The 23,243-nt window shown below is 62.9% G+C and overlaps 3 protein-coding genes across 6 annotated transcripts; 1 reads left to right on the top strand and 2 right to left on the bottom strand.

Moving 5' to 3' along the window:
- Window positions 1–502: 502 nt before the first annotated feature.
- On the top strand, window positions 503–17,515 carry IDUA (alpha-L-iduronidase). Of its 4 annotated transcripts, none has more exons than XM_032632586.1 (14): window positions 503–760; window positions 1,530–1,670; window positions 12,194–12,279; window positions 12,430–12,537; window positions 12,821–12,916; window positions 13,014–13,216; window positions 13,381–13,560; window positions 13,667–13,883; window positions 14,185–14,397; window positions 14,504–14,625; window positions 14,703–14,828; window positions 14,938–15,014; window positions 15,419–15,519; window positions 15,641–17,515. In XM_032632586.1, the coding sequence occupies exons 1-14, from the start codon at window positions 618–620 to the stop codon at window positions 15,745–15,747; spliced, it is 1,920 nt and encodes a 639-aa protein (XP_032488477.1). In that variant the 5' UTR covers window positions 503–617; the 3' UTR covers window positions 15,748–17,515. The 4 variants fall into 4 exon arrangements, 3 of the variants coding, with proteins under 3 accessions (XP_032488477.1, XP_032488478.1, XP_032488479.1); XM_032632587.1 differs by having other exon boundaries at window positions 505–760; window positions 13,014–13,177; XR_004349982.1 differs by lacking the exon at window positions 14,504–14,625 and having other exon boundaries at window positions 505–760.
- SLC26A1 (solute carrier family 26 member 1) lies at window positions 2,387–5,319 on the bottom strand. The gene is made up of 2 exons (XM_032632584.1): window positions 4,707–5,319; window positions 2,387–4,017 (listed from the first exon to the last, which is right to left on the bottom strand). Exons 1-2 carry the CDS (start codon window positions 5,295–5,297, stop codon window positions 2,488–2,490), a joined length of 2,121 nt encoding a protein of 706 aa, XP_032488475.1. The 5' UTR covers window positions 5,298–5,319; the 3' UTR covers window positions 2,387–2,487.
- LOC116754201 (translation initiation factor IF-2-like) lies at window positions 7,139–11,639 on the bottom strand. The gene is made up of 2 exons (XM_032632589.1): window positions 11,035–11,639; window positions 7,139–9,641 (listed from the first exon to the last, which is right to left on the bottom strand). Exons 1-2 carry the CDS (start codon window positions 11,271–11,273, stop codon window positions 8,816–8,818), a joined length of 1,065 nt encoding a protein of 354 aa, XP_032488480.1. The 5' UTR covers window positions 11,274–11,639; the 3' UTR covers window positions 7,139–8,815.
- Window positions 17,516–23,243: the final 5,728 nt, after the last annotated feature.

Below are 23,243 nucleotides of genomic sequence, written 5' to 3' on the forward strand. Positions count from 1 at the left end.
GCCTGGCCCGCGCGTTAGGATACTTGCCGGCCCGCGAGCCGACCTTCCGAAGCATTAACAGACGACGGTTTTCACTCGAGCGGCTGAAGGCCGAGCGCTTTCCGAGTGCCGCCCAGTCCCCGCAGTCTGCTCGGCGCGGGAGGGAACGGAGGGGAGCAAACTACCGAGAAGGGGCTCCAGATTGGGGCGGGGGATGGCAGCCTGAGGGCAGCTGGGCAGAGCCTACTGCCTGGAGAAGCGCTCCAGATTCCGGGGCTGCCGGAGCCCCTCGCCCCGCCACCCAGCCCCACGCCCACCGCCCCGGGCCCGCCTCCACGGCCACCTCCCGCCAGACCCCGCCCACGCCTCCTGCTTTCCCCTCCCGGCCGCGCCCCTCCCACAGCCCCGCTCCACGCCCACCGCTCCGGCCCCGCCCACCGCCCGCGGCCCGCCAGACCCCCGCCCGGCCCGGTCCTGCCGAGGCCCCGCCCCGTGCTGGCGGTCACGTGGCGCGCGACCCGGAGGCGGAACCGGCGGGCGGGGCGCGGCCCTCGGCTCCCGGAGCGAGGTGGGCCGGGTGGGTCTCCTGGGACTGGGGTGCTCCCGTGCCCGGGTCTTGCGTCCCCCGCGCCCCCGCCATGCGCCCACCTCGCCCCTGCGCCGCGCTGCTTGCCCTCCTGGCCGCGTACCTCGCGGCCGCCGAGGCTCCGCACCTGGTGCGCGTGGACGCGGCCCGCGCGCTGCGTCCCCTGCAGCCCTTCTGGAGGAGCACCGGCTTCTGGTGAGCGCTCCGCGGGGGACACTGAGGTCGGAGCGGCCCAGCACGCCCCTGCTCGCTGCGCGCTCTTCCCAAACCGCGGCCGCGCACCCCGGCCCGGGCCTCCGGGACCCCCGTGTCGCACCTGGAGAGACCTGCAGTAGGCGCTCCGAAGTGAGGAGGGCCGCGGCTCGCTCCTTCCTTTCGGGTCCAGCCTCAGAGTGGGGATCTCCTCTCTGTCCGCTGGCTCTATGCGAAGTTTCCGGTGCTGCCGAGGTTTTCTAGCTGAGCGGCTGCCCCGTGTGGTGGGGGCCTGGGGCCAGGTCCTGAGTGTGCCTGGTCATCCCCCAGAGGCTGAAGAGCCTGGTGGCCAACCGCGGCAGCCCAGGCTGCAGGAGGGGCTGTGGCCCAGGACACTACTCTTTGGCGCAGACCGGGACCCCCTCGAGGGGGCAACCCCAGAACGTTCGACGTCCCTGCAGTGGGACCTGTCCCCGTCCCTGGTGTCCCCGATTGCCTCTGTCAGACTTGGAGCTGATATCTCCCGGCCGGTGGGGCAGGGAGCAGGGTGGGAATGTGATCTCTCTGGGAGCCCCCGACCCCCATAAACTTGAGACTTCGTCACAGTCCTGGCACTAGGGGGCAGTTTATTACATCAGGGACAGTAAAATTCACCAGCAGACACGTCCTGGTCCTTGCCCTGAGTTTGTAGGTGTGGGGCCTGTGCTGAGGCCCCTCCGCTAGCCCCACTCAAAGGGACTAATGCCTCTGCTTCCCCTTGTTTTGTGCCCAGTCCCCCACTGCCGCACAGCCAGGCTGACCGGTATGACCTCAGCTGGGACCAGCAGCTCAACCTGGCCTACGTGGGTGCCGTCCCTCATGGTGGCATCGAACAGGTTCGGACCCACTGGCTGCTGGACCTCATCACGGCCAGGTGGGTGATGGAGGGGATGGGCAGCCTGGGGGCAGCTGGGCAGAGCCCAGTGTATGGAGATGCAGACGGAGACTAAGAGGAAGTGCCGTCTGGGTGTGGAGGACAGTGAAATACGGGGCCGTGGCGGGGTGACGGGGTGGGGGACTCCTGCTCCAAGAAGCCATTGCCCCTGTGCTTCTCGGCCAAGCATCCCGGGGGCAGGGAGAATGGAGGGCACCCTCCTGGCGGCACAGGCGCTGTGGCTGCTGGGGCAGCCCCTGGATCGGGCACAGCTGGACCCTGCAACGGCGAGTGGGCACCCTTGCTCTGTGCTCAGACTGTGTGGGGATGCCACGCCAGGGGCCGGACTGAGGTCGTGTTGGTCACATCTGCCTTTGGCCCTGGCAGCCTCTGTGGGGGCTGAGGCACAGGGTGTAAGAGACACTTGGGTGTGTGCATTGCGGGGTTTCCTAAACACAGAGACTCTCACACCCCTGGCCAGAGCTGCCAGCTCTCACTCGGTGGGGGGGTGCTAGCGGGCCAAGGGACCAACGTCCTTTTGGTACCTTGGAGGCCACGTGACTGCCTCAGGGTCCTTGTTCAAGTAAGACGGGACACCAACTGTCAGACCGGCTGCACGGACCAGCCTGGCACCGAGGCAGCGTTTGTCTCCAAGGTGCAGTTGAGGGTTCTCAAGTGTCTGGGTCCTTGTGTGTGTTCACTGCCTCCCTCCATCCCATTTGGGGTTCCCTGGGTCCTCTAGATTGGAGGCACCAGGCGACAGCAAGATTGCAGTGATGGGTGGTGGGAGTGGAGGCTGGCGCAGGTGCCGGCTCTGTTAGAGGGTGTAGTTGGCGGCCACCAGCTCCTGGCAGCGGGCTCGGGCCGCCTGCACGGCGCAGTGCACGCTGGGGAACAGCTGCCCCTCCTCGGCCGCGTCCCCCGGGTCCTCCCCGAGGAAGCCGCCTCTCCTCAGGGTGTCCCTTACCGAGGGGCCGCAGCAGGCCAGGAGCAGGGTGATGCCCAAGGCCCCGTAGTCTCGGCGCAGGTCCTGCAGCGTGGCCAGGCCGGCGGCATCGAGGAACAGCAGCGGGGCACAGTCGATGACCACTGCGTGGAAGCGGGTCGCCGAGGGCACCAGTGCAGCCGCGCTGCTCCCGGGACCCAGGTCCCTGCCTTCGACAGGCTCTGCCTCGCCAGCCCCCACCCCCGGGCCCCGCTCCTTCCTCCTGGCGGCTGCGTACCCCGCGTTCAGCCCGGTGAGGCTGTAGAGTGACTGCAGGAAGAAGTCCTTATTGGCGTAGTAGAGGGGCCCCGTGAAGCGGAACACCTGCACACCAGGCTCGGGGACCAGGCCCTCAAATTCTGCTGGGTCCCCGTAGAAGCTGGAATCCCCGGCGCGGGCGAGCAGGGCAGCGTGTGGGTGCCGTGTGCGGCCGGCCAGGCTGAGCAGTGAGAGGAGAATGCCGGCCAGGAGCCCGGCCTCGGTGCTGACCAGCACGCAGGTGGCCGCCGTGGCCACCCAGACCAGAGCATCGGCAGGGCTGAGCCGCCACAGCCGCGGGACGTCCCGCACCTTGCGCAGGGCCCCACGCAGGCTGACGATGATGACGCAGGCCAGCACGCTCCGTTGCAGGTCCCGGAACAGGGGCGCCAGCGCCAGCACCACCAGCAGCACCACAGCGGCGCTGACCGCGCTGGACAGCTGCGTGCGGCACCCGGTGGCTGTCTTCACCAGGCTCTTGGCCAGGGCGGCACTGGTGGCAAAACAGTGGAAGAAGGCAGGCAGCACGTTGCAGCAGCCCACAGCCAGCAGCTCCTGGTTGGCGCGCACAGAGTAGCCATGGCTGCGGGCGAACATCTCCGCCAGCGAGATGGAGAAGGCGGAGCCCACGAGGGCCAGGGACGCGGCGTCCAGCGCCACGCGCCACACCAGTGCCGGGTCTGGCACGTGCGGGGCCATGAAGCCAGTGGGGATGTCGCCAGCCACGCTGGAGCCGAAGCGCTCGTGGAACTGCCCGAAGTGGGACACGAGCGTGGCCGCCCCGATGACCAGCAGTTCTGCGGGCAGCGGCACCTTCAAGTGCTGCCGGTAGCGGTCCGAGAGCTCCTTGGCCGCCAGCAGCACGGCCAGGCACGCGGCACTGGTGAGCACGTCGCACAGGTTGGCCTGCCCGGCGCTGCGTAGCAGGCTCAGCCATGTGCTGACCACCAGGCCCGGCCCCCGGTGCCGCGGGACACGCACGCCCAGCAGGTGTCGGAGCTGGGAGGTCAGGATGGTCACTGAGGCCCCCACGGCGAAGCCGTCCAGCAGCGGCTGCGAGAGGTAGGCGGACACAAAGCCCAGCCCGAGGACGCCCATGAGGACCTGCAGACAGAGCGCGGTCAGGGCCGCAGGGCGCGGCATAGCACAGAGCCGGACCTCCCTCCCTCGCATTGCTTATTTCCCACGTGGACCCCACCCGCGGCCGCCTGCACATACGTGTGTGCGCACAGGCACGGCAGACGCCGGAGTGCACGCTGTGGCCACGACGCTCACCGTGGTCTCACACGCGGGCTCTGGGCATCGGAAGGCAGCTCCTTTCTCGGCCCTGTCCACAGCACCGCCCCCCTCCCGGGGGACCTGGAGCTGAGAGGAAGGACCTGAGGTGGCTCTTGGGAGGGGGCGACGTTGGGGTGGACAGCCCTGGTCCAGTGAGGGCTGGGTGCGGGGAGGCCGTGGGAAGGCAGGCGGGCAGGCAGTTCCCAGGATCCCACTTGGGACAGGAAGCTGGGGAGGATGTGCAGACCAAGTGGGGGCACATTTGGGCCCGAGGCCACACTCTGCAGCTGGCCAGGCAGGCCCCCGACCCCGGGCACCCTCTGGTGCCCCGAACTGGGGTGCTGTCACGCACCCACTTCTGCCTATGCCCTGTTCTCTCCTCGCCTCGCAGGGTAAGCCACCGCCCTGACCTCCTGTTTCCCGTGGGCTTGGCCTTGCAGGGGGGCGACCAGTACCTGGAGGGGCTGCTCTTAGTGGCTGAGCCAGCCTGTCTAGGCCCAGGCCCAGCTCCTCACCTGGTAAACCCCGGCCAGCAGTGTGAGGGCGGTGGCCACGCGGATGGCGTAGCAGTCCCGGCTGCAGTCCTGCAGCCCAAGCGCCGGCATGGTGGCCGAGGCGTTGAGGGCGCTGCGGTTGGCCCCGGGCCCCGGGCCGTCCTGGGCAGGGTCGAAGCCGGCCTGCAGGAGCTCGCGGTCTACCACCTGGCCCACCATGAGGCAGAGCAGGCTGAAGATACCCACGGAGACGTGGCGTGAGGTGCCCATGAGGAAGTAGATGAGGTTCGCAAAGAAGGACGTGTAGAGGCTGTAGATGGGCTGCAGCCCGGCCAGCAGTGAGTAGGCGATGGCCTGGGGCACCAAGATGATGCCGACGACCAGCCCAGATACGACGTCACCCGCCAGGTCCTCCCGAGGCTGGTACTGGCGGAGCCAGCGCGTGGCGGGGAGCAGGCTCTGTAGCAGCGCCCAGGCCCCCTGCACACTGCACGAACAGCTCCGCCGCAGCCGGGCCTTCAGAGACTCCCGCAGGCCTGGGGGTGCGGGGGGCCGCCGGCGAACCAGCGCCAGCCCCCTGCCCTGCTGTGTGCACTCAGGGGACGCTTCCATTGTGGGGCACCAGCCCGCCCCCCGAGAAAACCTGCAGAGTGGGCAGAAGTGGGTGTCATTGCCGGGGTGGCGAGACGTGTCAGAGTCGGCGTCACGGAGACCCAGACTCGCGTGGCCAGAACAAGCTCCACTGCTCTCCGTCCGCGCCCGAGGCCCCTCCGCTCCGCCGCCCGGACCACCACAGCCCCCTCTGGCCGTCCCTCCGTCACCTCTGCGCTGCGGCCCTGCTGGCGGGAAGAGCCTTGCAGACGCCAGGACCCCAAATCTGTGCTGCTGCAGTGCCTGCCACTGCCCGGTCCTTGCGGCAGAATTCCTGGAACGTGCTTTGAGGGGCCGGCTGGCAGGGGAGCGGGGGTGACTGGTGTCCGTCGCCTGCAGGGTGTTCTGGGACAGCAGGCCCCTTTCCCGGTGAGTGTTAACGCTTCTGGGTTTTGGCTGGTGGCTCAGGCCGCACAGGCGCACCGCGGAACACACGTGCCAACCGTCCCTGCTCTCCAGAGGGCAGCCTGCCACCCGGCCCAGGCTGACCTTGCCTCTGTGCTCAGCGAGCGCCAGGGCGTCCCCTTCACAGCTGTGCTGAGGTCCGCCAGGACTTCAGCTCTTGCTGTCCCCCTCATGGTGACGTGAAGCAGACGGTCTCTGCTTCCTCAGAGCCTGGTCACCCTGGCGCGGTGTGTGCACTGGCTGGGGATGCGGGGCCTGGGGTGTCCCCGGGTGTGGAGGATGGGCTCTCGTCCCGGCCTGGTGTGAGGTGTGGGCAGGCGGACGCCGCCCCCAGGGCTCGAGTGGCAGGCCTGCCCTTTGGGGGATGCTAGGGGGGCTGTTTCTTTCCTTTGAAGACCTCACCACACAGGGGTCCCTGGACACCTTGAGCTCAGCCAGCCCCCGAGGTCCAGGTGTGTCGACGGAGTGACTGTTTAAACGACGGGGAGTCCACAAAAGAAACCCTGGAATCGGGCCTCTGCACTCGACAGCGTCCTGCCCCTCCGCTCCATCCAGGGAGCTGGCCTCTGCTGTGGCCGAGTTGTCTAGAGCCGTTGCTGTCCTGCCGCAGGGTCCCAGGGGGACTCTTACCTGAGGGGGCCCCTCGCGGGCTCGGCAGAGAGCGCGAACCTAGCTTGTCTGTCCCCGGGGCCTTGGGCTCAGTTAGCGGGTTGGGCGTGCAGGCGGTGGGCTCAGGCACAGAGCCGGCCTGGCACTGACCGGCGGGCAGCGCTCTGCGCTTAGCATCTGACTGCTCGGCTGTGCTGGGCGTGCAGTTAAATCATTTACTCCGAAGGTTGCTGAGTCATAGGTTCCCCCAGATGAGCATTACCTGAGCGGCTAATACGGGGGGTTGTGCTGTAATCAGAGGCGCACAGATAGTTACAATTGTATGGGGCTCTTACAAGCTTCCAGCCTCCCAGGAGCAGGGCTCCGGGTGCGGGACAGGTGGGCTGGGGCATTGAGTGGCTGGAGCGGGAAGCTTGGACTCTGGGCCCCTGTGGGAGGCAGAAGCTCAGGAGCCTGGCCGGTTGTGTTGGGGGAGGGGCGGGGGAACAGGCAGCGTGCGACCCCTCGGCTCCGGGGCCCAGTGCCATGGCTCCCAGGACCCTGGAGTGTGGGCAAGGATGGGGGTCCGAGGGAGGGGCTGGTCTGCGAGTCCCATCCCTGGACATCCTGTCCGCCAGGAGATGGGTCTGGTCCCCGCAGGAGCCAGCTGGGCACAGGGTAGCCATGTTACCTTCTGCTCTGTGTCCTTGGGTGGAAAGCAGGCGCAAGGCCGCTGGGGGCGGGGCGGGGCGTGTGTGTGGCCGAGGACTGGAGGGCTGCCAGGCATCAGGATACAATTAGCAGCCAGGTGTGCCCTTCCTGCTGCAGGGACAGGGGTCCTGGTTCTGTCCCCTGGAGCCCCACCACCTGGATCCCAGCCAGGTGCTGGCCCGGTGCGGTGGGTGGCTGCCTGGCCTCGCCACGCCTCCATCCACAACTCCAGGGCCAGCGGGACCTGCCTCATAGGGCCGGTGTGAAGGTAAACGGTCCCTTCAGATGACCACCCTCGTGTCCCACGTACAGTTAACTGAGAGTGCGCTGCTGTTTTTAAAATTACTCAGAACCTCAGTTCTCACATCTTTAAAATGAACAAGTGAGTGCCTGCGGGGCAACGTGGGGAAAGAACACCACAGCCCTGAGTGTTCTCCGTCCTGGAGGGGAGGCCTGAGAGGCTGCGAGGGGCCCCTCTGACGGGGCTGCAAGGCTGAGCTGGCCTGGGCCTGCTGTCTCCCAAAGCCAGGGGCAGGGGGGCTGGGGGAGCTCCATCCAGGCACCGCCCACATTCAGTCTCACTTTGGGACTTCCCTCCAGAGCCTCCCTGAAAGTTCTGCCACATCCGTGGCCTGGATGGGAAAGACCAGAGGCCCCGTTTGGGGGCAGAGGTGGGAGTGGAACCCCAGGGGGGCTGGGGGGATAGCCAGAGAGTGGGAGGGTTCTGCACACCTGCATCAAGGGGGAGGAGTGGTCAGGGCCGAGGCCCCACTGCGATGCCGCGTCCATCCGATTCCTTGTTCTTGAAGAGTCTGTGTTGGGCCCCAAGGTCTCGCCCTGCCCTCTGGAGTCTGAACCCAGCCACCCAGGGCAGAGCCTGGGGCCTCCTGGCACGGCCCCCCCGCCCCCGAGTCCTGCGCGGTACCCACTCAGTCCTGGGGGGTGCTGTTTATCCAAGGATGTGGCTTACAGGAGCCACCGCCCAGAGGGCTGGCGGGACAAGTCACAGCAGTTCAGGGGCAGATAAGACTCTTCTCAGGGCTGGAGTGGAGGGGCCACCAGGGGGTCATAACACGCTTATCTTCCAACCCAGCTACCGGCGGAGCGGCATTGTGGGAACTCCCTGCGTGACACGTGTGGGCAGAGGTGGCTGGGCCCACTGTCGGGGAGGGGAGGGGTGAATGGGGGTGGTGGCCCCTCCCCCTCTCAGGAGGTGGGGACAGGGCTTTCAGGGGCCGCCTAGGTTTGGAGCACCTGTGGTGGGATTTTAGGCAGGTGGAGCTATTTATGTTTCAGGGAGGGGCTGTTGTCAGCGCTGCAGCACCCATGTGCCCCATCCAGCTGCACAAGGGGCCTGGCCTTGGCTGCCTTGGTGGCAGGGACTGGGCCTCTACTCCCCCAGCCCCTGCGCGGGCTGGGTGTCTAAGCAGGTGAAGAGATACAACTGAGAGAGAACTGCAGGACGCCGGTCCCTAAGCGCCCCCCCACCCTGTCTGTCCCTCTGTGCTTTGAGGACCGTGGTTTTCATGCTGCCATCTGGCCAGGCACACAGGCGAGCGTCTTGGGTCCTGGGGCCTTGCTGGCCGAAGCCCACAGTCCCCCTTCACCTCCCTGGGCCCACTGCAGACTCCTCCACTGGGGAAGGGGGGCCGCAGGACCCTGGCACGGGTTAACCAGAATGGGGCGTGGGGTCTCCAGCACCTCCGCCTGCTGGAGCCACCCTCATCTTGCCTCCTGCCTAGTCCTGTGCCACATGGTTATTTTAATATTGGTCTTTAAATCACCATTTTAAGCCACTGAGTACACTTATTTGGAAAGGAGCCATGTATCCCTGCAAGTGAAAAGAGGCTGGGCTCCAGGGCCCCGAGAACCAGACCCCAGCACTCCCAGTTCCAGAAGAGCGACTCTCTTGCCGCCCCGGCCGGCATCTTCGCAGCCCCAGACCCTGACTGTGGCTGCTGGTTTCCCGCAGCGGCGGGTCTGTGTCTCCCCCTCTGAGCACTCTCGCCCCGCACCATGTATTTCCCCACCCCGGCCCCGCTCCCCGCCATCCCTGCTGACCATGCGCGCCCCGGGTTCCCACCCCGTGCATTTCCACAGGTACCCCCGCTCTGCGCCTCCTCCCACGAGTGCACCCCCCAAGCCAAGCACGCGCGGCCCGGGCCCCACCCAGCACATTTCCATACACCCTGCGCCCCCTCCCACGAGTGCGTCCCTCCCTTTGCCAGACGAGCAAGCGCGGCCCCATCTGCACCCGGCCCGATCCCCACCCTGTGTTCCCCAGATCCCACGCCCGAGCACGCGAGGCCTGGGGCCCCGCCCCGCGCACCCGAGCACTCACCAGTCCTGGGTGCTGCTGGGTCCTCGCGGCGCACGCGCTCAGGCCCAGGGATGGGGGTGGGGGGCGTTCCTGGTGCAGGCGTTCCTGACGGCCGCCGGCGTGCGGTGAATAAAGTCGTTGTGCAGCCTCGGCTGCCCCGGCCCAAGTGCGGGGCCAGGAGCGGGAGGCGACGCCGCCTGTGCCTCGCGCCCAGTTCGGCCCCCTGCGTGGCTGCAGGATGGAGATGCTCTCGGGCTGGACTGCGTCTGTGACCCAGGCCTCTACAGGGGGAGTGCAGGGGTGGGCTGCGCGCTACACCTTCTGGCTCAGCCCCCTCACTAGCTTTGATCTCTCACATTCCCCTCCCAACGGAGGCTGAGACGGATGGAGACCTAGGCACCGACAGTGGGGCCTGAGGACTGCTCCCCGGGGTTTCTGGGCCTGGGATCACCCCAAGGTTGGGTCTTCTGGTCCCCGGGGGGCAGGTTACTGACTCCTAGGGCATTTCTGGGTGCCGACGCTGGGTCAGCGGACACTCAAGTCTACTCAGAGTGACAGGCTGAGATCGGCTCTGCAGCTGGGGCTCCCCTGGTGACACCCCGCTGGCCCAGGACACTGAGCGCCGGAACAGCATTTACCCGAGGCCTGCTGTGCTCCCGCCCCCGCCCCAAGTCGGCCCAGCGCTGCCAGGATCTGCAGAGAAAGCCTGGCACCCGTGCCCGGGCCTCCACTGTACATGCGTCGCCCATCTCCCACGCCTGCTCCCCCACCCCCACCTGTGGGACTTTGGAACCCGTCCGCTGCCACGCATTTAATTTTTACCCGAGCGCTTAAGTTTTTTTTTTCCTTTGCTACCGGTTGTGACCTTTGGAGGGGGGAGGGGCGGGCCCCCGCTGCGCACGTGCTGTGGGTCTGGGCTCCGGAGGTGGGAAGACGCGCGGCCTGGCCAGGTGAGAGCCGGAGGCACCCTGTCTGTGTGGTGGCTCGGTCTTGACCTTGTGCAGTGACGGGTGGGGCAGAGGAGGCCCGGAAGGGACGTGCTGACTTGTCCAGACCCTCGCTGTCCCTCAGGGGGACAGCGCTGGGCTGGCCAGACTGGCGTGGGACTGACTGGGAGACTTAGACCCAGAGCGGTTCAGGGCCAGATTCCACCTTGATCCCTCGTCGCCCCTCCCTCGCCGTCGCGCAGGCGGGACGCACCTGGATGCCACTAGAGGGCGCAGCTGCACGCCCTCTAGAACGTGTCCGCCCTCCCCCTCTGAACTGTGGATGGACCAGGCGTGCCCTAAGGGGAAGCCCTCAGACCCTCTGCCGGCCCAGCCATCTGGGCCACCCCAGGCTGTCGCATCAGCCCCAGGCTCGGTGCTCTACTCCGCCTGCCTCGCCCTCCTTGCCTTGGCCTGACGGCTGAGCACCAGTTTCCTCACCCAGCCCCCAACCCCAGGTGAACCACCTCCACGCCAGCGCATTCGAGATCCATCTTACTCCCCCGCCTGCCTCTGCCAACTGCACGCACCCGCAGGTGCTCAAGCGAAATCCACGGTTGTGCAGAATCCCCCCTTCCCAGCTCCCCTCCAGTCCGGCAGAGGACGCTGGCCCCTCTGCCTCCTAAATACGTCCGCTCCAGCTCCCCCTTGCCGCTGCCACCAACACCACCCATTCTGGGCACCATACCTCCTTAGGGGAACCGTCTCCCAGCTCCCACTCTGGCTCCAATGGGCCGATGAAGGGATCCTTTCAAAACATGGCAAAGGCAAAACTATGGAGACAGTAAACACGTCAGGGGTTTGGGGTGGGGGGAGGATGAAGAGGTGAGGCACAGAGGATTTTTGGGGCAGTAAAAATACTTTGTGTGATACTGCAGTGGTAGATACATGCCAGTATACATTTTTACAAACCCATAGAATGTACATCACCAGGTGAGCCCTAATGTGGACTGTGGATTTGGGGTGACTGTGATGTTAGTGTAGGTCCATCAGTTGTAACAAAAGTCCCACTCTGGGATGTTGATCATGGGGGAGGCTGTGCACGTGGGGAGAGAGCGTGGCTGGGGGTAAATGGGAAATCTCGGTACCTCCATCTCAATTTTGCTGTGAATCCAGAACTGTTCTAAAAAAACTGTCTTACAAACACATAAAAAAAGTCACGGTACTGCTCTGCTTCGATCCCTGAGAGGACTCCCCATGTCACCCTGGGTCCCATCCCGAGTCAGGGTCCCATCCTCACCGTTGTCACGAGGCCCCGTGTGACTGCGTCTCCCACAACCCACAGCCTTCTTCTACCCCAGGCCCGCTAGCTGCTTTCCTGCTGCTTACCACGAATTCATTTCCACCTCAGGGATGAGTGCAGGGTGGGGAGGCTGCCCTCCTTCCTCTCCTGCCTGTCCACATTGCCTCTCAGAGTGTGGAAGGTGAGCCGATTCTGGGGCCCTGGCCTCCAGGAGGTGCAGGGAAGCAGGATATGGCACCACGGGGTCCTGCCAGGCTCATCCCACAGCCTCCCGCTTCACTGTCAGCTGTCTTTAGGATGCCTGTTCTGCCCCCTCCATCCTGTTGTACCTTTACCAAAAGACCTGCCTGCCCCCTCCCACAGGCTTCAGTGGGCCTGCCCCTGAAGGCTTGAGGGTGGGATTCCAGCACAGACACCCTAGTTCATACTAGGCTGTGAGTGACTAATAGGCGTACATAGTTATGCTTTTTGAGGAGAGGGGCCAGCTGAGTCTGGAGCCTAGTCCTGCACGGCACCTTGCAGGTTTCTTAGCTGCTTGAATGTGGCCACGGTTCCAGTCCCGGGCCCACCTTCTCCCATCCTGACACTGAGTGTCCTTCTACAGGGGGTCAGCCAGGCAGGGCCTGAGCTACAACTTCACCCACCTGGACCGGTACCTGGACCTTCTCAGGGAGAACCAGCTCGTCCCAGGTAAGCCGCCAGTCTCGCCCCTGTTCTGCTGGCCCCACCCCCTCCCCTTGGCCTGGCCCTTCTGTCCTCCTGGTTGCCCACTCAGGGCCTACCTCAGTGCCGGCCTGGTGGAGGCAGGCAGGTGAGCACAGCCACCCTCATGTGCCGCAGGCTTTGAGCTGATGGGCAGCCCCTCCGGACGCTTCACGGACTTTGAGGACAAGCGGCAGGTGTTCGAGTGGAAGAACCTGGTTTCCCTCCTGGCCAGGAGATACATCGGTGGGTGGGGCGCGTGCCCTGCGGGGACAGGGTGGCCATTCCTGTGCGGGCTCTCCTCCCACGCCCACCCAGGCCACCTCCTGGTCTTCTCATCATGAACCCACTGAACCAGGGCCTCCTGATGGGGGAGGGGGGGCAAGTCGGTGGGGGTGAGCTCGTAGGGAATCAGACACTCCGGTCACATCCAAACCCCCCACCATGGTTGCCCTCCCTGGGGATCCCCATGAGCCCATGACCCTGCCCCGGGGAGGGGCCCTCTCGCTACAGTAGGGACTCTCTGCAGGTAGGTACGGCCTCAAGCACGTTTCCAAGTGGAATTTCGAGACGTGGAACGAGCCGGACCACCACGACTTTGACAACGTGTCCATGACCTTGCAAGGTGGGCAGGCCGGCCTCCTGGGGTCCTGCGGATCTGAGAGCGGGTGGCAGCCGCCCGTCCGGCGCGGGGGTGTGAACTCGGTGTCCCTCCCGCCCAGGCTTCTTGAACTACTACGACGCCTGCTCCGAGGGTCTGCGAGCCGCCAGCTCAGCTCTGCGCCTGGGCGGCCCCGGAGACTCCTTCCACCCGCTGCCGCGCTCCCCGCTCTGCTGGGGCCTCCTGGGGCACTGCCACAACGGCACCAACTTCTTCACCGGGGAGGTGGGCGTGAGGCTGGACTACATCGCCCTCCACAAGAAGGTCAAGCCCGGGATCCCCGCCCTTCCGTCCGTCCCCGCCCCCAACCCAGCGCCTACGCGGGGGTCCCCCGCACGCGGCAACCCCAGAACGCCCGCCTGCCGCCTGCAGCCCCGCCGCCCCTCCGCGGCGGTCTCGGGGGTTGCTCAGGCGGGGCCTCTGCGCAGGGCGCGGGCAGCTCCATCTACATCCTGGAGCAGGAGGCGGCGGTCGTGCGGCAGATACAGCGGCTCTTCCCCAAGTTCGCGGACACCCCCGTTTACAACGACGAGGCCGACCCGCTGGTGGGCTGGTCCCTGCCGCAGCCCTGGAGGGCCGACGTGACCTACGCTGCCATGGTCGTGAAGGTGGGCCCGCCGCCAGGCCCGCCCCCGGGGGAGGCCTTTCTCCCGGGTGGGAGGGGCAGGCAGGCGGCCCCCGCCGTCGCGTTCCCAGCCACCCCGATTCCCGCAGGTCATCGCACAGCACCAGAACCTGCTGGTGGCCAACACCAGCTCCTCCGTCCACTACGCGCTCCTAAGCAACGACAACGCCTTCCTGAGTTACCACCCGCACCCCTTCTCTCAGCGCACGCTCACCGCGCGCTTCCAGGTCAACGACACGCGCCCGCCGCACGTGCAGCTGCTGCGCAAGCCGGTGCTCACGGCGATGGCCCTGCTGGCCCTGCTGGGTGAGCCGCGTGCCGGGTTTCGCGTCACTTCCTGCGACGGCGGGGCCAGGACGAAGCCTCAGTTGGACGGGGATGTCGTTCTAGGCCAGGAGTAGCTTGTGCAAAGGCCCGCGGAAGGATGTGCCTTGCTGGGGAGCCGGGAGCATGTTTCTTGTCCCTCCCCGCCCTTCCCAGCTCAGTGGGTCACAGAGCTTGTGGTGTGGCCGGGGACCTCCAGTGGAGGAGGGCAAATGGTGGGAAGCGGGCCCTGGGAGGGTCGAGGGGCGACGACTCCGCGTGGCCACCCTTCTAACCCCCGTAGACAGCGAGCAGCTCTGGGCTGAGGTGTCGCGGAACGGGACGGTGCTGGACAGCAACCACACGGTGGGCGTCCTGGCCAGCACCCACCACCCCATGGGCCCTGCCGACGCCTGGCGCGCCACGGTGCTGGTCTACGCGAGCGACGACACCCGCGCCCATGCCAACCGCAGCGTACCCTTGACTCTGAGCCTGTACGGGGTGCCCCCGGGCCCGGGTAAGCAGGGCTCCCAGAGAGGGGGCTCCAGCTCCTGGGGTGGGGGTAGCTCTGGCGGGGCGGGGCCTGGAGGAGGCGAGCCCGGCCCCAGCATCCCGCTCCGCAGAGGTCGTCTTTGTCCAGCTCTACATGGACAACTGGCTCTGCAGCCCCTACGGCGAGTGGCGGCGCCTGGGCAGGCCCGTCTACCCCTCTGCTGAGCAGTTCCGGCGCATGCGCGCGGCCGAGGTCCGCGGGGAACGTGGGGTAAGGGGCGGGGCGGCTCCCGAAGTCCGAGGGCCCTGAGCCCCTGACTCTGTCCCCAGGACCCGGCGGCCGTGATGCCGCTCCCTTTTCCCAGCAGCGGCCGCCTGACGCTGCGCCCAGAGCTTCCTCTGCCCTCGCTCTGGCTGGTGCACGTGTGCGCACGCCCGGAGGAGCCGCCGGGGCAGGCAAGTGGCAGTTCCCTTCCCGCCGCCGCCCCCGGTCGCCGCCGCCCCCGGTCGCCCCCGCCCCCGGTCGCCCCCGCCCCCAACCAGTCTCGGTGCCTCACTCCCCCAGGTGACCCGGCTCCGTGCTCTCCCCTTGACCCGCGGGCAGCTGCTTTTGGTCTGGTCCGATGAGCGTGTGGGCTCCAAGTACGTGAGTGCAGTCACCACCCCTACCCCTGCCCCCCCCAACGTGCCCTTGGCCCCCAGATCCTCCGGGCTGTAGCGCCCATGTGGCCACTCTCTGTGGCCCTTTGGTCACCCCACGCGGACTGTGCTCTCTGCCGCCCATACAGCTGCCCCCACTGTTGGCACAAATGGCTCATGACTGCACCTCTGTGATGTAGGGCGGGGGCACCTACACAAGCCATTTGCCCCTGGCACGTGTTCCAGACCCCTCCTCTCAGCCAGTGTGGCCCTTTGTCATTGCAGAAAGAGTGTCCTGGGCCCCGGGGAGGGGCCGGGAAGGGGGCTGGAGGGGAGTAGGGCTCTGGGCGCCCCCTGCCTGCCAGCCCCGCCGGACCCCAGCCCTGGTTCTGCCTGACCTTCCCCAGGTGCCTGTGGACCTACGAGATCCAGTTCTCCCTGGAGGGTGTGGTGTACCTGCCCATCAACAGGAAGCCTTCGACCTTTAACCTCTTCGTGTTCAGCCCAGGTGTGCCTGCTGCCTCAGGACAGTCCCTGTGGGGAGGGGTCCAGGGCCTTCCGGCACCTGGAGTTTGGGGGGATCAGAGGGGTTCAGGTTCAAGGGCAGGCACGTACCTTTGTGTCCTCAGACACGGCTGTTGTCTCCGGCTCCTACCGGGTTCGTGCTGTGGACTACTGGGCCCGACCAGGCCCCTTCTCGAGCCCCGTGTGGTACCTGGGGGTCCCTTCCCCGTGAGGGCCACTGCTGCCCCGCGACTGGACCTGTGCTGACCGTAAGCCTGGGCGGCCAGAAGCCATGCTGGGCCAGAGTGCCGTCAGCCGGTCATCCCCTCTGTTTGTCCCCTCCTGCCCCTCATTCACCCCCTTAAAGTGCCTTTCCACGCACAGTAATGGGGACGGCCTTCGTGGTGGGCACTGGGCAGACACGAGGCCTGGCTGGAGTGAGGCCATCCCCGCCTCGCCCCTCCCCTGCCTGTGGGAGCCGGGATGGGACTCGGGTCGAGTGCAGACAGGTGTGAGTTGCCACTGGGGTGCCCGCCCTGCGCGCCTGGGGTCTCTGGCGTCACCGCTGGGTGCAGCAGGCCCCATTCCCAGCCCCTGCGCCAGGAGGGCCCAGAGGGTTCCCACTTCCTGAGGCCCAGCCAGGCTGCCCCCTGCACCCTGCCTGGCCCAGACTGTCCCCAGTGGCAGGGGAGGCCGACAGTGTCCACTACTGTGGTCATCCGGGCTCCTTATCTGGGTCCAGGAGAAAGCAGCACGCCCAGACGAGGGCGACTTGGGGACTGTGGATGGACATGTGGATGGGGGCAGGGAAGCCACGAGGGGTGGTGTGGAGCCCTGGGGCTCCTCCCCAACCCCCCACGCCCACCCCAGGCCACCTGGTGAGGCCACGTGGCGAGGAGCGGGGGTGCAGCCAGTCTGGAGCGATGCAAGCGGGAGTGGGGGCCCCGACCCACCCTCCTCTCTCTGCTGCCCTCCGAGCCGCCTGGGCTCAGGGATGGGTGAGGCAGGCCTGGCAGGGCACATGCGAGGCAAGGCTCCTGTCCGCATGGAAAGGGCGGGGCACCAGGGCCCACCAGCAGCCTCATCCTGGGCTGGGGATGTCAGTGCGCGCATTCTCCATCTGAACCCCAAAGCCAGCACCTGTCCCCATCGCCCTTGGCCGCTGGGGAGGCTTCGGGGCTTGGTGCCTGGGGCCCCGTTGTTACATACAAGGGGTGCTGGGGTGCCCGGTGGGCCCCCGGTCTCTGGGCGTTGTCTTCCTGCCTCGTCAGGAAGCTCTGGCTGGATGCGGCTACGTGACCAAGCCCACGGTGGGCAGGCGGCCCGTACAGCAGAGGCTCAGTCTCTCACATCCTGGAGGCCACAGCCTGAGGACAGGGGTTCCTCCTGAGGGCGCTCTCCTTGCCTTGCAGACAGCCGCCTCCTCCCCGTGTCCTCACAGGGTCGTCCCTTTGTGTGTGTCTGTGTCCTGATCTCCTCTTCTTATAAGGACACCAGCCATGTGGGATTCAGACCCACCCATAGGACCTCATTTGAATCACCTCTTTAAAGCTCCCTCTCCAAATAAGGTCACAGTCTGAGGTGCTGGGGATGAGAACGTCAGTGTATGAGTCGGAGGGACCCAGTTCAGTCGGTAACGAGCACCAACCCTATTTCTCTGCGGTGGTAGGAATGCTTGACCCCGGCGTTAAAGCAGCCGCTTCTTTTTGGGATACAGGCTGCTATATATAAAATATAAACAATAGGCCCTACTGTATAGCACAGGGAACTATATTCTTGTAATAAGCCATAATAGAAAAGAATATGAAAAGGAATATATATGTTGGGTTGGCCAAAAAGTTCATTTGGATTTTTCCGTCACATCTTATGGAAAAACCCGAACGAACTTTCTGGCCAACCCTATATATACATGTATATAACTGAATCACTTTGCGGTACACCGGAAACTAATGGAACATTGTAATCACCTATACTTCAATTAAAAAATTTTTTTTAAAGCAGCCTTTTCTCTACCTGCTGGTTCGGTAGCCTGAGGACCCCTGATGGTCAGGGGCCATCTCAGCTCGCAGCTTACTGGGAGGGGTACTGGGTTCCCCGGTCCCTTCCTTGGACACTGCACACCCCACCGAGCAGAGATCTCAGATGGGCCCCTCCTGTGGAGACAGGTGTGGCTCCAGGGCAGTCAGTGGGCGTTTAGCACTGGCCCCTGCGTCTTGGCCAGGACAGCAAAGCCACAGCCGTCTCCACTTTCACTGTGGCTCGTGTGTTGTCCAGTGGCCACCGGGTTGCTGGCACGTGCGCACCCTCTGACCGCATTCTGGTCTTTGCTGGTTTGGGCTTGGGCTGGGAGCTGTGGTGGGAGTTCGGGAAGTCCAGGTAATTGGCCCGTGCACGTCCTCCATCCCTGCTGTCACGGCCACTTTGCACCTGGGCCCACGGAGTGGTCACGGATGGCAGAAAGAGGCTGACATCGACATGCCCCGTTGATGAGCCCCTGCTGTCGGGGACGCTGCCTGGAGCGGTGTATCTTTCCTGCAGGACACGGCACCCTCTCTGTCCCTGTCCCCAGACCTTTGTCCCCAAGTGTCCTGTCTTCGTGGCTCTGGGTCTGGCCACCGGCTGACCTGTCGGATGCTGCTTGCTTGAGCCGGACGTGCACCTTGGTTCTGCGTGCCGGGGGACGCCGGTGCGCGTGCACACGCGCCTGCAAGCCGCATCCCTCACGCGGCTGCAGGAAGCTCTTCGTGCAGCCCTGGGCGTGGGTTGAGGGAGAGGCAGCAAGCAGCTCAGGAGCTGGAGGCTCCGGTCACGTGACTCGCTTTCGGATGCGCCTGGGCCCAGGCTCTGATGTTTAAATTCGGGACCGAATGCTGTGTGCACCGTCTTCTCACTGGGCCCTTGGGTCATGTGGCCACTTGGTAAATGGAGTTGGACCTGCCCCAGAGCTCAGTGGCAGACCCGGAGCTGCTTTTCAAGTGGAGAGTTGTGTTTGACTCAGGAGGAGATGGACTTGCTCCAGGATGCCAGGGCTCGGGGCTGGAGGCGTTTGCCACGGGTGTCTGCCACAGATGCTCCAGGCTGCGTGGGGTCTGACGGGCTACCCACCCAAGGGGCGAGTGGCCTGGGGCCCAGGAGATGGGTGAGAACAGCAGGTGCAGATGTGGCGTGGGCCGCTCCCCCACCCAGAGCCGCACTGAGCGCTGTGCCTCCTAGAAGTGGTCCTCCACACGCCTGCGTTGCCAGACCGTCGTACCCCCAAACTTCCCTGGACTTTCAGCAGGTTTACCTCTCACGCTGCGGGAGGCATGGGCTTTACCGAGGCCTCTAGGGCGCTTGTCATCTCTTGGCCGCCCTGTCTAATCGGCATAATGTCATCAAGGGAACCAAGATCCCTGGACCTTGTTAAGATGGTGGGAGCGTTGGTGCCATCAGGCGGACTCTGAAAGTGTGCTGCCGTGCCTGCCACGTGCGGGAGCCCGCTGGTCTCCTTCCTCGAGGGGGACAGAAAAGCCAGCTGCGCTGCCTACTGGCGCCACGGACTGTGTGATTTTGTCCAGTAAAGTACACGTCCCGACCTCAGCCGGTTGGTGTTGCCCTGGGTTATGCTGTGATCATCTGTCACTCGGCACCCATCTGGCGAGTGATATGGAGAACAGAGAAGGAATCCCCACCCTCACGTCTCCCCAGTTCCTGATGTTGGACCCAACCCCAGAAACATGGTGCTATTTCTGGTTTGGCGTGGAGGGCAGGCCTGGGGGCTTCCACCATAGCCCCCCATGGGGCAGCCGGGGCCCAGCGTGCGGCTGTGGCTGCTCGCTGAGTATGAATGGCGCACTCTACGTTCTGCGGAGGTGGAAACACCTACAGGAAGGGTCTGCAAACCCGTGGGCTCACAGACTCAGGCCCACGCCCCGTGTGACCAGCGATGGTGGCTTTCTGGTGCGTGAGGATTGGCCTCACTTCAGAGCCATCATCTAGGAATCCCCTCCACAGGGCAGTCACTGAGGGTGCCGCAGGTGCCCCTTACGTAACTGGGGCCATAGGCTAGTGACTGTATAGGCAGCTCTTTGTCAGGGGGGCCAGCCTGCCCTCCATCAAGGGCTCTGGGTCCTGCACACAAGGCCCTAGCCTCGCTATGACAAGGGGCTTCAGAGACCTGCCAACGGACCTACAATTTTCTGCCTATGTGTGCCTCAAGCAGCACTTCAGAAGCTGCCCACCTGTGTCATTTCTCGAGACCCTGCATGTAATCGGCCATCTCATGTTTGCCAAGTCCCCTGAGGGCCCATGGCTGCGAACACTTGCATGTGTGAGTCACCTGGGGTCTTGTTAAGATGTGGGTCTGGGGCTTCCCTGGTGGCGCAGTGGTTGAGAGTCCGCCTGCCGATGCAGGGGACAAGGGTTCATGCCCCGGTCCGGGAAGATCCCACATGCCGCGGAGCGGCTGGGCCCGTGAGCCATGGCCGCTGAGCCTGCGCGTCCGGAGCCTGTGCTCTGCAATGGGAGAGGCCACAACAGTGAGAGGCCCGCATACCGCAAAAAAAAAAAAAAAAAAAAAAAAAAAAGACGTGGGTCTGACTCTAGTCTGTCTGGGATGGGGCCTGAGACTGCATTTCCAACCACCCATGTGCTGCTGGTCTCAGGGGCCAGTGCCAGCCCCGCGGCCCAGTGACTGCGGTGCACTGCTAGGCGCTTACCAGGCTCCTGCTGGCCGATCCTCAAGGTTGGGGCTTCCTCTTCCCAGAATGTGTGCGACAGGCTGCGCGGGCAGAACAGCCCGCGTGCGCACGTGGACAGGCTGTACACGGGGCGGTGTAGCTGTCCTGCCCGTCTGTCCCCATTTCCCTTCCTCACAACTTGCTGCTCCTGAGCGGACAAGGGCCCCGGCGGGTTCTTGGGGTGTGGTGAATGCGGTGAATGCGGGTGGTTCAGTCTGGCAGCAGCACGTAGAACTGGCCCTGTGGCCACAGGAGCCAGGCCAGGAGGCCCCTGTCCCCGCGTGCCCCTGGCTCTCGGTTCTGCCTCTTCCCTTTCAAGGGAGAAGGAGGGACGCCCAGTCTTTAGAAGCAGGGCTGTTGCCATAGCAACCAGCCTCTTCCTCTGCCGCACTTGCCCAGCTCGAGGCCACCCATCCTTACGGTGTCTGTGACCGAGAGTCGCCGGCAGCACCCCCAGTGTCCCTCGGGGAGGAGGAGTCCCTCCCGCAGTGGTCCCAGCACAGGTGCAGGAGTGGCCAGCCCCATGCGTGGGGAGGCTCCAGTGAGGCCCCAGGAGAGAAGGTGAAACCAAAAAGGGGTCTCTCGTGCATTTTAAAGTGATGTCACACCTGTTCACACTTCGTGTGTTCACCCAGCAGCCGAGGCCGAGCCTATCACCTCAGTGGCCTCCCCCGTCCCTCCACACAGGCCTCTCGTCTGTCTGTCTAGCAGATCAACCTGAATAGTTTTTTTAAATAACAACTTTATTGAGACATAATTGACACTATTTAGAGCATATGACTTGACACGTTTTGACCTGTTTCTGTCCATGAATCTCTGACCACAATCTAGACAGTGGCTGTTCCCATCACCCCCAGAGGTCGTCTCACGCCCCCTCCCAGCCCCAACCCAGGCAGCCCCACGTCTGCCTCGGTCACTGTAGACCCACTGGCTCTTTCTAGAATGTGGTACAGAGGCCATCACACAGTTCGCACGTCTCTTCCACCAGCACAGTTACCTTCAGACTCGCCTGCGTCGTTGCCAAGTGTCGACGGATGGTTCACGGCTTTTTATGGCTGATCACGTCCCATCGTGTGGACCTAGAACGGTTTGCCCCGTCACTTGTTGACGGACATTTGGGTAGCTCCCAGTTCGGGGCTGTTACAAATAAAGCCGCTGTGAACACTTGTGTACAAATTTGTGTGGACACGTACCTCCTTTTCTGTTGGGTAAATACCTGCGAGTGGGACGCTATGTCACATGACTCGATTACATGTGTGTAATTGGCTCTGGAAACTTGTTGCTTGCGGCTGGCTGTGTCTCGCCACCTTGCTGAGTGCTCTAACACTTCTCATTTCGGTGACGTTTTGTCTTGTAGAGTCCGTAGAATCGTCCACATAGATGATCTTGTCGTTCACAAATCAGGGGCGTTTTACTTCCCTGCAGTCTGAACTGGCTTGACCCTCCAGCACGATGTCGACTAGCAGGGAGACAGCAAACCCCAGGTCTGGTTCTAACTTAAGGGGTGAGCGTTGTTCTTTAACAGTTAAGTATGATGTTAGCTGTCATGTGTTTGTAGATGCCTTTTCTCAGCTGGAGGATGTCCTTTTCTTTGCCAGTTTGCTGAGAGTTTTTTTTTTTAACATCAGGAATGGGTGTTGGATTCTGTCCAGTGATCTTTCTGCATCTACTGAGATAATCATGTTTTTCCTTTCTGTTGATACGGTAAGTTATGTTGATTGATTTTCAAATGTTAAACCAACTTTGCATCCCTGGGATAAACCCCACCTGATCGTGATGTATTATCCTTTTTTGTTGGATTTGATTAACCAAAACTTCAGGTGTTTTGCGTCTGTGGTCATGACCGATACTGTGCTGTAGGCCTCTGTTCTTGTCATTCTGGATTTGCCATCATGGAATGAGTCAAGAGGTAGCCCCTTCTCTTCCCTTTGCTGGGAGTGTTTGCGTAGAATGGGTGTCATTTCCTTCTTAACTGTTTTGTAGAGTTTCTCAGTGAAGCCATCTGGGCCTGGTGTTTTCTTCTTTTTTTCTTATCAGTAAAGAAAATGAATTAATAGCTTAAAATTTATTCACACATAAGCACACATGTGCACAGGCACATACATACATAAATATACCCACAAAAAAAATCCGACCTCAAATAATTCCTTGGGTAAGTTCTACCTAATACTGAAGGAACAGATATTTTCAATCTTATTCAAATTGTTTTACAAAGCAGAGAAAGAGGAAATGCCCCCCACTCATTTTATGAGGGTGGCATATCCTTTTTTTTTTTTGAATTTTGTTTATTTTTTATACAGCAAATTCTTATTAGTTATCTATTTTATACATATAAGTGTATATATGTCAATCCCAGTCTCCCAATTCATCACACCACCACCACCCTCCCTGGGCCTGGTGTTTTCTCTGTGGAAAGATTTTTAATTAAAAATTCAAATGATTTAATAAATACATTCAGGTTTTCTACTTCTTCTAGAGTGAGCTTTGGTAGTTTTTGTTTTTCAATGAATTTGTCCAGTTCTAAGGTGTCAAATGTATTGGCATAAATTTACTCACAATATTCCGTATTCTTCTTCTTTTTTAAAAGAAAGTTATTGGGGTATAGTTGATTTACAATGTTCTTAATTTCAGGTGTACAGCAAAGTGAATCTGTTATACGTATATCCACTCTTGTTTAGGTTCCTTTCCCATACAGGCCATTACAGAGCACTGAGTACTGTTCCCTGTGCGCTACAGCAGGTCCCTATTAGTTATCTGTCTTATATACGCTAGTGTATATGTGTCAATCCCAATCTTCCAATTTATCCTTCTCCTCCTTACCCCCACGGTAAGGCGTTTGCTTTCTACATCTGTAACTCTATTTCTGTTTTGTGGATAAGTTCATTTGTAGCCTTTTTTTAGATTCCACATATAAGCAATATCATATGGTGTTTGTCTTTCTGACTTACTTCACTCAGTATGATAATCTCTAGGTTCACCCATGTTGCTGCAAATGGCATGATTTCATCCT

Source organism: Phocoena sinus, chromosome 5 (assembly GCF_008692025.1).
Source record: "Phocoena sinus isolate mPhoSin1 chromosome 5, mPhoSin1.pri, whole genome shotgun sequence".
Lineage (NCBI taxonomy): Eukaryota > Metazoa > Chordata > Mammalia > Artiodactyla > Phocoenidae > Phocoena > Phocoena sinus.

Bases quoted from the DNA above. Each gene is read 5' to 3' on its own strand.
- SLC26A1 (XM_032632584.1), bottom strand. From the start codon at position 5,297: ATGGAAGCGTCCCCTGAGTGCACACAGCAGGGCAGGGGGCTGGCGCTG. The intron at 4,018-4,706 runs GTGAGGAGCTGG...CTCTGTCTGCAG, and splicing joins TGCTGGCCGGGGTTTACCAG to GTCCTCATGGGCGTCCTCGG.
- LOC116754201 (XM_032632589.1), bottom strand. From the start codon at position 11,273: ATGTACATTCTATGGGTTTGTAAAAATGTATACTGGCATGTATCTACC. The intron at 9,642-11,034 runs GTATGGTGCCCA...CTCCCCCTGTAG, and splicing joins GAGACGGTTCCCCTAAGGAG to AGGCCTGGGTCACAGACGCA.
- IDUA (XM_032632586.1), top strand. From the start codon at position 618: ATGCGCCCACCTCGCCCCTGCGCCGCGCTGCTTGCCCTCCTGGCCGCG. The intron at 14,398-14,503 runs GTAAGCAGGGCT...CCCGCTCCGCAG, and splicing joins CGGGGTGCCCCCGGGCCCGG to AGGTCGTCTTTGTCCAGCTC. The intron at 14,829-14,937 runs GCAAGTGGCAGT...TCACTCCCCCAG, and splicing joins CGGAGGAGCCGCCGGGGCAG to GTGACCCGGCTCCGTGCTCT.